This window comes from Engystomops pustulosus, chromosome 2 (genome assembly GCF_040894005.1).
Source record: "Engystomops pustulosus chromosome 2, aEngPut4.maternal, whole genome shotgun sequence".
Lineage (NCBI taxonomy): Eukaryota > Metazoa > Chordata > Amphibia > Anura > Leptodactylidae > Engystomops > Engystomops pustulosus.
In genome coordinates this window covers 100,468,900-100,485,226 of record NC_092412.1, presented here as the reverse complement: position 1 = coordinate 100,485,226, position 16,327 = coordinate 100,468,900, and the positions used below count along the sequence as shown (strand labels likewise).

General features: G+C 39.8%; 1 protein-coding gene across 3 annotated transcripts in view; it reads left to right on the top strand.

The window, feature by feature from the left end:
- The window catches only part of TMEM131 (transmembrane protein 131), a 116,967-nt gene that overhangs the window by 61,043 nt on the left and 39,597 nt on the right, over positions 1–16,327 (top strand). For all 3 annotated transcript variants that reach the window (XM_072135707.1, XM_072135706.1, XM_072135705.1), the window contains exons 5-7: positions 1,952–2,075; positions 8,134–8,250; positions 14,002–14,128. In XM_072135707.1, the coding sequence (XP_071991808.1) occupies positions 1,952–2,075; positions 8,134–8,250; positions 14,002–14,128 (368 nt within the window). The remainder of the gene's footprint in view (positions 1–1,951; positions 2,076–8,133; positions 8,251–14,001; positions 14,129–16,327) is intronic.

Sequence of the window (16,327 nt, the reverse complement as noted above, 5' to 3'; positions counted from 1 at the left end):
CAACACACTGTAACAGCCTGTGTATCTGCAACTCTGGAAACCACTAGTAGCCTTTCGGACTCTTTAGCATTATTGTAAAAGTTCATTTTTGGAGGGAAGAGGCCATAGATAACAAAGAGGGTCTGCAGAGGAGTGTATGACACGGTATTAGATGCAGAGAGAGACAGAAAGTTCTGCAAAATCACAGACTGAAATGGAGGGACTGATACTGAAAAAGGGAGATCTTGTACATCACTATTCTGTGTATGAGACTTCTGCATCCACAGCCCTGAACACACTTGGCTGCACACACAGACTCTCACATGACGTCCCCCTTTTCCCTCCTGTGTGAGCAGGGAGCAGTAGCCTCTCCCGTCTGGGAAACCCTATTGGTAAACAAGTCGACTGATTCACAGGAGAAATCTGCACAGCCAGGAGACACAGCTACTGCAGAGCCAGGCTAAACTGAGGAGGATATCAAATAAACAATTGCACATGGGTAACTAAGATAATGGGCAAAGTTTATCTACATCCCAGGGGCTATTGATGGGAGTTGTGGCTTAAAGATAAGAATCTCTTATTTTAAAATGCACTAGGTTTCTCATTCTGTGAACTTGACCTTTATCTGCAGCTCACATTCCAAATTCTATCTTTATTTTTCTATTTGTGTAAGGAAAAGTTATGCAATTTTCCAATATACTTTCTGTATCAATTCCTTAGTTTTCTAGATCTTTGCTTGCTATCCTGCTATCGAAGGCTTCTTTGTTTACTTCCAGTGAATAGAAATCGGTTTGTGTGATGTAATGCACATGAATGTGCACAAACCATTATTATCACAGAGAGTAATAGGAGCTGTGTGATGTCACCTCCATTGCATCATATGGACAGATTTCTACCCACTCCAAGTAAATAAAGAAGCTTTCTACAGAATGACAGCAAGCAGAGATCTAGAAAACTGTGAGGAATTGATTCAGAAAGTATATTATTTCCTTACACAAACCATATCAAATATTTTCTGAACATGGATAACCCCTTTGATATTACACAAACACTATGTCTCTAGGTACTAAGGAGTCCAAGATAGACTTATCTTGCATCTGAATTGATGCACCCCTTTCAGCCTCACACCATGACAGGCTCTCTTCAGCTTTTCTTGGCGTATATGTATGTGTTTGGAGGAGAATTTTTTTATATAGTTAAATGGGAGAGTTTTTTTAAACAAAAGTGAGAATGCTCGAAAGGGCATTTTATACCCAACCTCATGGGCTGGTGGTTTACCGGGTTAAAGCTGGTGACTGGTTCCCTTTTAAGTTATATTTTTACATGGCCACTCATTATTCAAGGCATCCTCTTCACAAAATATTTATTTTAGTAGGAGTGATAGTACGGTGAAAATGTGAATCTGAATAATGTAAAAGTAAGGTACCGTTGTTGTTTTCAGCGACGAAACGCTCTCATGTGAATAATCTGTACTGTGGTTTATGTTAATTGTTCTCTGACACTCAATAAACTGCATAAACTGCCCTCCTTCCTTTCTAATCACTTTGGAATCTCTGCTGAATTCCATCTTGACAGCAAGAAGGACAGATGCTCACTGATGTGTCAGATTAAATGGACAGGGAGAAATGAGAGCTGCAGGAAAATGAAGATTGCAGGTCACATAATTCCCAAAAGCATAGATATTCCTGGTAGTCACACTGGAATACCCGTTATTCAGAGTTTGTTGAAAGGTTAGACACACTGTAGTGGTTGCAGTTCATGTATGTATTAGCTCAGTTCTGGTCAGTTTACCCTATTAAAATAATATTTTCTTGTTGGACAAAGCCCTTCTTTGGAAACGTCCACTATAGATATGGTTACTTATTATTTTGGTCAGTGCAGGGCTATGCCATTTTATTTTATCATTAATAGAATGCCTTGTAAAATGTCTGTGCCTGCAGGTTTTAACACTGTTTTCTGTATTTTGTCCTAGGCCTGTGGGGATGCCTAAAATGGAAAAGGTTTACTTGCACAATCCTAGTTCAGATGAAACTATAACATTAATATCTATATCAGCAACAACATCACATTTTCATGCATCTTTTTTTCAAAATAGGGTAAGTAACATTTGGTTCCACGTAAAACTGTTTTACTGCAATTTCTTTTAAAAATGTGAGGTGAGATCATCCTTTGGTGTAAGACTACACTCCTATGAATTGCATGGGGAAGTCAATACAAAGGCTCCCTGCTATTTAATATTGCATATAATCATGTTACTCGTATCTAGTCTATCAATATAATTGTTCATCCCCTCAATCTCATCAGACTGGAAACCTGAAGCTGGGCACACAGTACAGGTCAGCCACCTCTCAACCTGATCTCCTGATCCCCACCCGCTCCCTGACTATCATACACATCAACATATAGCAACATATGGCAAAGCATATAAGTGATCCGATTGGGGAAAGGGGAGTAAGCTATGTGATCTGCTATTGTAGTCCCTCATCGGGTCAAGCACTGAAGGTTTTTTTTCCCCCCATGTTATAAAGTGACCTACAAGGTTCCCACCTATGTTGTGGGCACAGTAATAAAATGCTCATGCAAAATGGCTCCCAATTAGATATCATGCAATGCACATTACCTAAACATTCATCATACTTTGCATAAATCGCTAGATAGTATGTGGACATGAGGAATAGCACTATTTCTGGCATTACATGGCTGGTATTTATCCTTTTTCAGAGTTCTCCACTCTGGACAAGTTTCTAATTTGTTTTGCACAAGCTTAGATTAAGGGTGTCCCTGCAACTTTTTGGGTGGTAGCTGTGCCATGCTGTTCTGAAAGTAAATTTGTTTGTTAATTGTGGCATTTCAAATACATGTCCCCTTTACCACTGCCTTACAAAACCAACCATTTCTCAGTACCATCTTATGTGATAAATTGACATGCTTGTGTGATTTCCTTTGACAACCTCAAACACTTGTTCAAGGCAGAGGAAGCTCTCAATGTTGTCTTATTTTGTGGATGTTTGCATTGTGCCTTGTTAGTAGACATAAGGAACAATAGTCTGTAGAAGTTCATTGTGGTCTGTGGGGTAGTCTTCTAGACTTGTTCAATGTGGGTGGCTCCTGCAAAAGAAATATCCTACAAAGCATTAGTTATTAGCCTATTATTATAACTCCAGGAATTTAAAGTTTTATTACCAACCAATAGTTTTTTTTTTTTTTTTTTTTTTTTTATATATGCTGTTGGACAAAATTGTAGAAATGGTGTGCTGCTTCAAAGTGACAGAAACCCTTCGGAAGCAGGTTGTCATGGGGATGGCCGAATGGGGGGGATCCTATCAGCCATATTAAGAGTAGTTGGTTGTTACATGTCTGTGATTTCTACAATATTGCATTTTTTTTTTTTTTTTTTTTTTATCGAGAATTAAAGAAAAGGGGCACTTTGGATATACACTTTACACAGCAGACAAAACGCATAGATGGTTTTTCAGGACCCCTGAAAAAAAGAAGGATCCAAAGGACCGCGTACAGTTGTACCATATATATACATGGTCCGCTACAATGAAAGGATCCTCTCCATAGAAATACACAAAAGGACATCTATCATAATTCTAAGTATAAATGTGCGGAGTATACATCTGGCTGTATAGTGAAATGCTTAGTACAAACCCTTATAGCTACATGTTCAAATGCGAACAGAACTTGAAGCCCAACAACGCGCCTGTATAATGTCTCGACCCCAGGGCCACCTCTTATAGAACAATACGATTACCTCCAGGACTGCACTCCGTGAAGTTCCCGAGTCCTTTAATAAAAATATGGTATAGTCGGCTTGTAAGCTAACCCTGTAAATCGCCCCACCCATCGTCAATCTTCTAATGCCAGAGGAGCACTGAAGTTTCTTGGCCAGTGGATCCATGGCAATAGCATAGAGGAGCGGGGAGACAGGGCAGCCCTGGCGGATTCCTCTAGATAGCAAAAAATGCCTGCAGGGGGAATACTTTTAACCAGGATGGAGGCCACAGGTGAGTGATGCTTTAGGCGGACCCAGGTTATGAAATCTTTGGGGAAGCCAAACCGCTCCAGTACTAACCACAGGTATAAACATTTCAATGAGCCATATGCCTTGGCTGAGTCCAGCGATACCAAGACCCTCACCCCCCACCGTTATTGTGGTCTGCCTGGGAGTTTAGGAACAGCCTGTGTGGATTACGCAAGGTGGATTTACCTGACGTGAAACCATTTTGGTTAGAGCCTGTAATTGATAAGATGAGAGTTGACTCTACATTCCAGGACTTTAGCAAGACTTTTAATATGGAAGATGGGCATATAAGTCTCAATGTTTTGGGTCTTTACCTGGCTTGGAAATAACTACAATGCGCAACTTGGCTATAGAGCTGGGCAAAGAACCTTCCTCAAATGCCTCCCTATACAGTGTACACAGCAGGGTCCCCAGGTCATCAGTACCAGGAGAGTTACCATTAGATAATGTTGCTATAGATCAGTGATGGCAAACCTTTTAGACACCGAGTGCCCAAACTACAACCAAAACCCACATATTTTTCGCAAAGTACCAATGCGACAATTTAAGCAGTAACTTATCACTCCCTGCTCTGTCACAGTTTTAAATTGTATAGGCATCTGAGGACACCAATACAGTAGAAAGAAGGAAAAGAAGTTTGGATTATCATTGTAGCTTCATTCTAGGGTCCTGGGACTGCAAGAGGCCTTGAGTCCTGTTTGGCAAACTCTACCCTGGGGTGATGGCAAGGGTGCCCATAAAGAGGGCTCTGAGTGCCACCTCTGGCACCCGTGCCATAGGTTCGCCACCACTGCTATAGATAGTCAACAGAATAGACTATGGCTTTTTCCTCAGAATCAAGCAATACCTAATATAGTCTCAAGACACTCATTACCTACTAAATACTTTTTCTCTCGTACAGATTTGTACGGGGGATCATTTTCTGAAGGACAAATAGTACTTCCTAGCAGCACTATTTAATCTTGTGCCATGAAGTGGGAAGCCGGAGAAAGACAAATGTGATGGAAATTACAAAAAACATAGAAGTGCCATTTTCTGATGGTGATAGTTGTTATCACAAGCATTTCTGTATAAGTGCATTTACGATCAGGCCATGACCCTCGCCACAGTCTGTCCCCACAGAAACTGTGTGAATAGTGTCTTACCCTCTGTACAACAAAATTAACCCCTGCAACACTTAAGACACTGATTACCCCTTTTTAGTGTCCGTCCAGCCCCGGCTGCAACCTAAATCTGCTACATTTTGCATCTTGGAGAACTCACTCGGCTATTCATGGAAGGAGTAATGCAACCTTCCATCCCCCAGTGCCTGGCCTCCCAGGAGAGTGTGACCCTCCCTCCCCCGGGAGCACCGACTGCTTTATTGACCTCATTGAATCTCTACCGGGTGCTTGGGGGGCGGGGGAGGAACATGAATGAGTGGCACATTGTGGATCTGATAGAGAAGGACAGGCAAAAAGTCCTGTGCAGATTTATCCACATGTGACTTTTTTCAGGAGTAAATCTGCCTTTACAGGTGTAATGTAAATCCACGGGAAGATGGTCTTGGTGAAATCACCGCTGCAATGAAGAAATGTGTTTTACCAATTAAATATTAACTGATACAAGAAAGCCAACTCAATTTGGCTCTGGACGGCAACCTTCGTCAGGTGAAATCATGTACCATATATGATTTCACCTGACAAAGGCTCCCTTCCGGAGCCAAGACGCATTGTGTTTTACCAATAAAAGAGTAACTGATACAAGAAGACCATCTTCGCGTGGATTTCCATCAAGTGCCAAATCTGCCATTCTGGGCGAGCGGACTCTTGTCTCATGGCCAGCGGCGTCTCGTTCCACCATAAGAACGTCTTCACAACGTGATACGCCATCTATTCTAATACATAAGGTGAGAGTATTTCACTACCCCTAACCACTTCTTTTAAGAAGAATACACTTGAGTCCTCTGCGCTTTTTATTTCTTATCTCTAAACCGGCTGTGTTGCTGTATGATCGCAGTGGTCACTCCCAGGTATCCTACTGAACGCCAGTTTACAAGCGTAAAAGATGCTTTTAGAGCCATTGCTGCAATCTCTGGTTGGCGGACAGCCATTTTCAATTCTTTCAAGAGATGCTCAATTCAGTTAAGGTCAGGGCTCTGGCTGGGCTAGTCAAGATTGGTCAGTTGTTCTAGAGCCACTGCTTTATTTCAGCTGTGTGCTTTGTGTCTTGTCTTATTGGAAAGTGAAACTTTGGCCCAGTCTGAAGTCCAGAGCACTCTGGAAGAGGTTTTCATATAGGATATCTCTGTACTTGGCCATATTCATCTTTCCTTCAGTTGCAAAAATGTCCTGACATGAGCGGCAAGGTCTTATATAAACACAGCTGGACTCCAATGAAGGAGTAGAACCATCTCAAGGAGGATCAGAAGAAAATGGACATCATGTGAGATTAATATGAGCATCACAGCAAAGGATCTGATCTATGACCATGTTATATTTCAGTTTTTCCTCTTTAATAAATTAGCAAACATATCTTTATATCTAGTTTTTTCTGTTAAGATGGGATGCAGAGTATATATTAATGGGGAAAATAAAATTATTTTTTCGATCTTACCATTTGGCTGCAATGAAACGGAGTGAAAAATTTCAAAGGGTCTGAATACTTTCCATACCCACTGTAAGCATTTGGACTTAAAGCCTATTCTGTAGTGTCCAAACCTCTTATTAGCAGAAAGAATCAAAAGGTTAGACTCTCCTTTGCTGAGGAGCATGTTGTGTGGACAGAAGAGAAGTGGTCTACAACACAGTTTGTAAATCTGATGGGTAAGTCAACCAGGTTCATGAGTAAGATGCTGCATGTCAAAACACGTTGACCCCATTTTTTCTCCTCCTGTTTGTTTCATATGTCGTACTTAAATAAAGATGTCAACTTGACAATTCTTTTGGATTTTCTCGAGGGTGCCAGTCCTTCTCTATTTTCTGCATATATCGCTATGTCCTATTAGCTTCTCACTAATTGAATAAGATTATCTTTCCTGAAGACCGGGAAAATGTAGAAAATTGGCAGGAAAAGTTTTACCTGACTGACATGAAAGGGCAATTTGCAAAAAAATCCCTTCACAATGACCCAGGTAGGGAAGATCAATCCATGTTTACTCACAGAATTTCTTTAAAATTGTTGTCCAAGTATCATAACAAAGGCTTAGTGTTGAGCTTTTAGGTGGCAATTAAAAAAAAAAAAATGTTTATAGTAGATGGATAACCTGTATACATAAAATTATTTAATTGAAGGTTTGCCACCTGTATTTTAAAAGTCCTGTCTGAACATTGAAACTGTGATATTCTATAAATAGCAATGGAACAATTTGTGACCTTCAGTCCAAAATCCATCTTTTATTTTATTGCTCAATTACTAGGACAGCAAGGTTTTTACTACGGTTTCAAATATTCTAGAGTCCTGCCAGAGGTTTTATATATCAATTGCATCCTGAAAACAATTACTGCACTCAATAAAAATAAATACCACCTGCACCCATTTGTTTTTTTTTTCTGTTTTTTCTAAACTACTTACTACTGATTTGATGTGTTAATTTATGGGTTTATCATGCACATGTTGGGCTACATTCACATCACAATTTCTGGATATGTTCAGCGTATACGCCAGGAAAGCTCCCCAGCATATAAGATGATTGTGTCCATTGACATAGATCGACAGATGGAAGCTTCTTTTACCCTGCTTAGCATACGTGTGTTCAGAAGGAAACACTGGATGGAAAAATGCAGCAGACTGTACTATATCATCCTGCTTCCTACAGCAGAGGTAGTAATAGCCTATGGGGAATGGTTGCAGCTGTATGGCATCCACATCCAGCCTCCATTGAGCGTATGCTATGAGAGGTCCCTAGTGATTTAGTTGTCCATACAAGGACAGTTACGGAAGACACCTGGAACATGGCCTAGCCCTCCATTGAAAGGACACATCTGGCACTGGAGGGCAAAACATACCGTAATATTAATTGTCTTTGTTATGAATGTCATGTGGAAGATTGGTCAGTGACCTTGTGAGACATTGGAATTTTCATTATTTGTTATGCAGCCTATTATTTTAATACAGTATATAATTTTAATGTTTTTTTATTATTTCAGAAAATTCTCCCAGGTGGGAACACATCGTTTGATGTAGTGTTTCTCGCAAGAGTAGTGGGAAACGTAGAAAATACTTTATTTATTAACACCTCAAATCATGGGGTATTTACCTATCAGGTAAGATATCACATTTCCTTAAATATAATTTCATAGAATTCTGGAACTGCCCTAAATGTTAGATTTTATTTATTTTTTTTGTTTGCTAATACCATCCATTATAAATTACTGACATTCTTGTATTGTTACAAAGTGAGAGCTGACTACAAACTGGTCAAAGATATTAGATTGCAGAGAACCTGTCACCCTGTTCCTGCTGCCCAAACCACGGGGAAAGGAAGAAACCCTATAATTGTCCCTCATGACTGCCACTTTACTGTCAAACACTTGGGTAGATTTACAAAAGCTTTTTTAAAAGTAGTTTGTGTAAAGTAAGGCTGCCAGATTTATCAAAGTTCCCAATCCTGTATATCTTTCACTAGAGTGAAGGATTGTAAGCCAAACACACTTACATGCTGGTGTGTGCCCCCTCTGACAGGATCTGCTCTTCTAGCTCCTTATGCCTTTGTTTTTACCTACATAGGCTTTAAAATTTATTAAGGTAAGCCTCAGGCGCTCTCGGTCCATAGAAAAAGGGCATAATAAGCTAAAAGCAGAGCTAGAGGGGGCACACACCAGCATGTATGGGTGTTTGGTTTACAATCCTTGATCCTGGTGGCAGATTTCCTTTAAGGCAAACCTGTCACCAAGAATGTCATTTTTCGTTGGTGGAAGCTTCCAAAAGCCTATGCTGTGCTCATTTAAAATCTGCTTTGTCAGCGTTCTGAATCATGTTATTAGTTTATAACAATTTATTTCACATTACCTGCCTCCCTCCTAACAGCATGTGGTGAGTCCCTGAGGAGGAGACAGCAGCAAGCCTGTGTGTTGTGCTAGGAGGGGGATGGTGTGGAGTACAGGAAGAATGCATGCGGAGAGTCCCCACACTCTCCTGCCAGCCAGTCAGGCAACGTAAAATAAGATTGTACTACTAAAATGATTCAGAATGCTGACAAAGGCCTTTTAAAATTGGCATAGTATAGGTTAATGAAACCCATCACCAGCTAAAAATTACATTCCTGGGGACAGGTTCGCTTTAAGGGAAATCTACCAGTAGGATCAAGCACTGGCCAGAGCAATTTTTACATTTTTGATATGTACAAATAAAATCAAAGTTATAGCAAAAAGAATTATACAAAAACCAAACGCATCCTATATTTTCAGAAAGCAGACACTTGTCCTATTTTCAAAATTGCTATAAGAAGTTTACAGACCTAGAGGCACCTTCATGCAGTTGGTATTCAAACTGTAAATTTTAAAATCATTTGATTCATCCCTCCAAAATGTCATAGATGAACATGTGTAAAGTTCATAAATGCCTCACATGAATAAATCATTTCAGAATCAATAAAACTAAAATAACCCAAACATTTCAGCTGGAAAATTTAAGACCGGCATAACCTGCAAAATGAAACAAATTAAAATGTAAAGGCACCCCTAAAACTATATATCTTTTGAAAGCGGACAACATGGCAATTGCATTTGTCTTAACAGACAAAAATTCACAAAATCTGATATTTTTAGATATGTCACATCAGTGGAGGTTTATGTAAATATAATTCATTAAAGTCAGCAGATTTAACCCCTACTTGCACCAGGGCGTTATAGTACGTCCCTGCGGGAAGATGCTTCCCGCACGGTGATGTTCTATAATGTCCCGCTTCTGGCACCGGCTGTCAGCTGTGTATTACAGCTGACACAGCGCTCTAACACCCGCGATCAGAGTAGGCTACGGTCAAGAATGACCACGGCCTGCGCTCAAGAATGACCGTGACATGTAAGGCTCTTCCCCCTATGGTTCGGATCCCCTGGCCGTTTACTGAGGTATCCAATCCACTTCTGGACAGCCCCGAGGTCTGCAAAATGCCCCAGGGCTGAACGATATCCTGAGCTTTCAGACCCCTTTTGGGTCTGACTGTAAACTGTCTGCGCATGCATCTGCATGCTCAGACAGTTTACACTCCTCTACAATGAATAAGTATTGTAGAGCAGTGTATAGGACTTGAACCAGCGATCAGAACATCTCTGGTTCAAGTTTGAAGAAAAAAATTTAAAAACACTAAACATTCGAATAAATAAAACCTAAATAAATAAAAATATAAGCCCCTAAAATGTTACTTTCCTATAAAAACACTTAATAAAGTATAAAAAACACAAAAGAACCCCACATATTTGGTATTATTACATGCGAATGTCCTGTCGCATGGTATTTTTTCCATGCGACCCGTGGAATAAAAATATGCTATTTTTATGTTAAGGTAAACGGCCAAATAAAAAACACAAAAATCTTCCTAAAAATTGATGATTTTCATTTCCTCCACCAACAGAGTTAATAAAATCTCACCAATTGGCTATAGATGCCCCAAAATTATGTACCAGAAAAGTGCATCCCATGTGGCAAAAAAAAAGCCCCTATAGGTCCGCATTAAAAAAAGAAAAAAAATCAAAGCCTGTAAAATGTAACATTGCAGATCTGCTCTGGATGGCGCCTCCTTCCCTTCTATGCGCGTCCATGCGCCCATACAGCAGGTGACCACCACGTATTGGGGTATCGGTGTACTCTGGAAAAATTCTTTATCAAAGTTTGTGGAGCCTTTTTTCATTTAATCCATTGCAAATTTCCACCCAAAATGAATGTATTGTAAAAAAAATATTACAATTTGTAGGCTTTTTTAAAGTGCCTTTTCATACATTGAGGGGTGTAGTTTTCGTAATGGGGTTATTGTACAAGTTGAGCTATTAGGCCTCTCACAGCCAATTAAAAGTTGAGCAGGTCCATCTAAATACGGGTTTTGGGGTCTTTCCTAAAAATGCGAACAATGGCACCCAAATTCTGAGCCTCATAGCATTCTAGTAAAATATGTGGAATCTTAAAAAACTATGGCAACTTAAAGCAGACATTTAGGAAATGTAAATTATGAATCAATTTGGGTGCTATGACTATCTGCATCAAAAGTAGAGAATTTAGAATTTTGGGAAAAATTCTTTATTTTCAAATTTAGTTTTTTTCCTAACTAAACACAAAAGATATCATCCAAATTTTTAAACTAATTTGAAGTACAATGTGTCACAATCCACAACATCAACAAGAATTTACACTCCCAAAAACCATGCCATAATTGGTTGTAATCCACAAATGTGTTTAAAAATATATGTACAAAGTAAAAGCTCCTATTCTGTTAAAATCATTTTTTTCCAGAAAGCACAGCCTTCCATACAAAATAACCCACCTTCATGCAACTTCGCAGTAAACTGTGATGAAATGCAAAAACTACATGAAAATTAAAAATTTCTGCTATAATGCGTATAAATTCAGAATACTTAACTGCTTAACCCCTTCCCGACATTTGACGTAATAGTACTGCATGGCGGAGGTGCATTCCCGCAAAATGCAGTACTATTGCGTCAAACTTCTGGCCCCGGCTCCAGAAGCTGCGGGTGTCGGCTATATATATCACCATATCTCCGAAAAGATGGTGATGCAAAAACAATTGAGATTTCCTCTATATTAGTTTTTATCCAGTAAAATTGTAAAAATAAATGAAAACCTATATAAATGAGGTATCACCGTAATCGTAGTGATCTGTAATAAAGATAATATAGTATTTTTAGTGTACGGTGTACGACCCCCAAAAAATACAAAAAGAAAGGAAAACAAAATTGACAATTTTCTTTTCCTCCATACATTCAAGAGTTAATAAAATCTCATCAATAAGCTAATGACCCACTAAAATGAAGTATTTGTAAAGTGCATCTCATGTCGCACAAAATAAGCCCTTATATGTCCAAATAGCCAAAAAAATAAAGATTGTATAGCCAATAAAAAGTGACAAGGCATAATCAGCTCTGAATGGCGCAGCTCCCCCCTCAATGCCCTGGCGTGTGCCCATACAGCGGGTTACCACCACATATGGGGTATTGTTATATGCGGGAGGGATTGGGTATTAAATTTTGTGGAGCGTTTTGGTATTTTATCCACTAAAAATTTGTACTTTTTTTGAAAAACACATTAATTTAGCCAAAAAAATTTTACTTTCAAAATTGCATCTGATTTTGTTTTAACCCCTGTAAAACAATTAAAGGGTGTAGTTTCTATAATGGGGTAATTTATGGGTTTTTACTTTTATTTAGGCCTCTCAAAGTGACCTGAAACCTGAGCAGGTCCCTCAATAGCAGGATTTTGCGTTTTTTATGAAAATGTGAAAAATCGCACCTAACGTTCACAGCCCCATAACCGCTTACAAAAATAAGAATAACCATAAAAAACCATGTCTACATAAATTAGACATTCCATGAATGTTAGTTATTAAGTATTTTTGCGGTTATGACAATGTGTGGAAAAATTAGAACATTTTGTAGTTTGAAAATCAAGAATTTTTCCAAATTTTCACCAAATATCTGATTTTCTCATAAATAAACGCAACGCATACCACCAAAATTTTTCAACTAACCTGAAGCACAGAGTGTCACGAGAAAACCGTTTTAAAATCACTTGGATGTGTTAAAGCGTTCCGAAGTTATAACCACTTATAGTGACACAGGGCAGATTTGAAAAAATGGGCCGTGTCAGGAAGGTGAAAAGTGGCTTCCGCGTTAAGGGGTTAAATAGTAAGATACAAGGAGGCCATACATACCTCACTTGTGTATATTTAACAAAATATGCCAGGAATTTTAAATCTATAGGGTGCACCAAATAATTTTTGCAGAAAATTGCCTTGAGCTTCACAAAGATATATATATATATATATTATATTATATTTTGTTGTACACTCCCTTACACATTGGTAACCCAAGTAAAAAACAACAGTTTTTTGTTGTAAAATTTGTGGCCTTGGCTCATACTGGAGTATATACTGTAAATTTTAAAAAAATGATAATGTAGTAATATGTAGAGAGATCTCGAAGAATATCCATCTCTAAATACCAGTACATTGGGCTTGTGTCACAGTGCAACTCAATGGAAGCCCATTGACAACCAGTAAGCCCATAGTGGAAAGATGTGCTGTATCTCTATGGTAGGTAGAGAGTAGATGTTGTGAGTTCAAATTCTGCTTGGGCAAAAAACTATTTAATTGAATAACATGACATAATAAAGAGAACCTGTGCCAGGGGAAGCCATGGGAGATGTACAAAACACCATATATGGACAGATAATATTTCCCTGATGATGTGGTCCCTACTCTGCCGCTAACCTGACACATCTATACAAAAGATTCCCCAACCCCACATATCAATTCAAAGGATTCTCTGCAGTATTCCCGGCTTGATGTCTCCTAGACATAGACTTCTGCAAACGCCCCTCACCACACATTGCTGGGAGGGACGCAAGTAATGTGTAACAAACTATTATAATCTACTGGAATGATTCAGAATGCTGACAAAGGCATTTTTTAAATCATTATTGCTGAGGTTATTGTAGCCCTATCCAACAATGACCTTCCTGGTGACAGGTTTGCATTAAGCCTAAATCTTCTTTCCTGAGATATTTTTCCAGAGTCCATATTTTTCTCACCTTTTTTCAAATGGTCTTTAACATTATAAAAGAATTGCACAAATAAGACCTAACTTGGACGATTCCCACTTTCATTTAATTGTTGATGCCAGAAATGTTGTGATTTCTTTTGTTTTCCTTGTAACTCACAGAACTTGCAGTATTGTATTGTAATATGTGGTCCTTCCAGCATTGCATTTAGTGTAGGATCAATTCACCAATTACATTTTTATAGAGAGATGGTGTTTCTGTTTACCATAAAATATTTGCTGTATTTGCAGGTTTTTGGAGTTGGTATCCCCAACCCTTATCGATTGCGCCCATTCATTGGGGCACGAGTTCCTGTAAATAGCAGTTTTTCACCACTAATTAATATTCACAACCCCCACAGTGAACCTTTACAGGTAGGTAAACATGTTACTTATATTTTGTATGATATATATTGCACCCACATGTGCAGAGGTCTACTCAGACGCTTTATTCCTTCTTATGAGACACAGGCAAACACCCCACATGTGTAAGATGACTTAAAGGGCATCTACCATCAGGATGAAGGGCTGTATGCAAATGAGCCTGAGGGGCTCCAGGCTCCATAGGCTCACTTGAACATAGTCTTCCATCCTTTTGGTTGATGTCCTTTAACCCTTTCAGGACCTGGCCCTTTTTTGTTTTTTCATTTTCATTTTTTACTCCCCATGATCAAAAATCCATAACTTTTTTATTTTTCCATGTACAGAGCTGTGTGACGGCTTATTTTCTGCGTAACAAATTGCACTTCATAGAGATGGTATTGAATATTCCATGCCGTGTACTAGGAAGCGGGAAAAAAATTCCAAATGCAGTGAAATTGGTAAAAAACGCATTTGTGCCGCCTTCTTGTGGTCTTGGATCTTACGGATTTCACTGTGCGCCCCAAATGACATGTCTACTTTATTCTTTGGGTCGGTACGATTACGGGGATACCAAATTTGTATAGGTTTTATAATGTTTTCATACATTTAAAAAAATTAAAACCTCCTGTACAAAATTTTTTTTTGGGATTTTGCCATCTTCTGGCGCTAATAACTTTTTTATACTTTGGTGTACTGAGCTGTGGGTGGTGTCGTTTTTTGCGGATTTTGATGACGTTTACAATGTTATCAATTTTAGGACTGTACGACCTTGTGATCACTTTTTATAGAATTTTTTAATTTTTTTAAATGACAAAAAAAGTGCCATTTTCGAATTTGGGCGCGATTTTCCGTTACGGGATTAAACACAGTGAAAAACCGTTATCATATTTTGATAGATCGGGCATTTTCGGACGCGGCGATACCTAATGTGTTTATGATTTTTACTGTTTATTTATATTTATATCAGTTCTAGGGAAAGGGGGGTGATTTGAGTTTTTAGGGTTTTTTATTATAATTTTTTTTTTTTTAACTTTTTTTTATTTTTAGTACTTTTCAGACTCCCTAGGGTACTTTAACCCTAGGTTGTCTGATCGATCCTACCATATACTGCCATACTACAGTATGGCAGTATATGGGGATTTTACTCCTCATACATTACAATGTGCTGATAGCACATTGTAATGCATGGGTTAACCAGAAGTAGCCTCGGGTCTTCGCGAGACCCGAGGTTACCATGGCGACGGATCGCCGCTCCCCGATGACGTCACGGGGAGCGGCGATCCTCGAAAAGATGGCGGCGCCCACGCGCCGCCATGCTTTTGAAGCCGCCGGCAGCATTGCCGGCGGCGATCGAGGTGAAAACACCCGCGATCGGTGCTAGCACCGATCGCGGGTGTTACCGGTAAGCCTTTGCTGCAATATGCAGCAAAGACTTACCGGCTATGGAGAGGGCTCAGCGCGTGAGCCCTCTCCATGCACCCGCGGCCGACCCGTGACGTGCTATTACGTCACGGGTCGTGAAAGGGTTAAGACCACCAGCAATGTCAAACGTTTATCTCAATATTCACTGTTACCAGTAGTAACCCCTTAGTGCCCTCCTCCCCCTACATGTTTTTACTGTGTTCTTGTCTTAACCCCTTAGCGCTCTGCGCCGTAGCTGTACTGCGCTGAGTCCCGCGAATAGCGCTCAGCGCAGTACAGCTACTGCGCAGAGACGATGCCGGTTCAGCGCTGTATAGCAGCCGAACCGGCATCGTTAGCCGCGGGATTTCAACGGTAATCTACCGTTGACATCCCCGGCTAACACCCGCGGTCGGAGTGGGCTCCGATCGCGGGTGTTTAACCCGTTAAATGCCGCGGTCAACGCGACCGCGGCATTTAACATGCCTTCTGGGGGTCTTTACATCACAATCGGCCCCCCCGCACCGTTTTCGGGGGGGCCGATTGCTGTTTTGGCACCTCTGGGGTCCGATCGGGACCCCAGAGAAGCCTGGAGGGTTTACCTTTAAGATGGCGTCTGTGACGTCATCTTAAAGGCAAAGTGTCAGCCTATGCATCTGCATAGGCTGGCACTGATAATACCCTGCAATACATTAGTATTGCAGAGTATTATCAAGAACAAGCAATCAGATGATTGCTTGTTCATATCCCATGGTGGATCATGTAAAAAAATGTAAAAAAAAATGTTTTTCAATAAAAAATTACTTTAGAAATC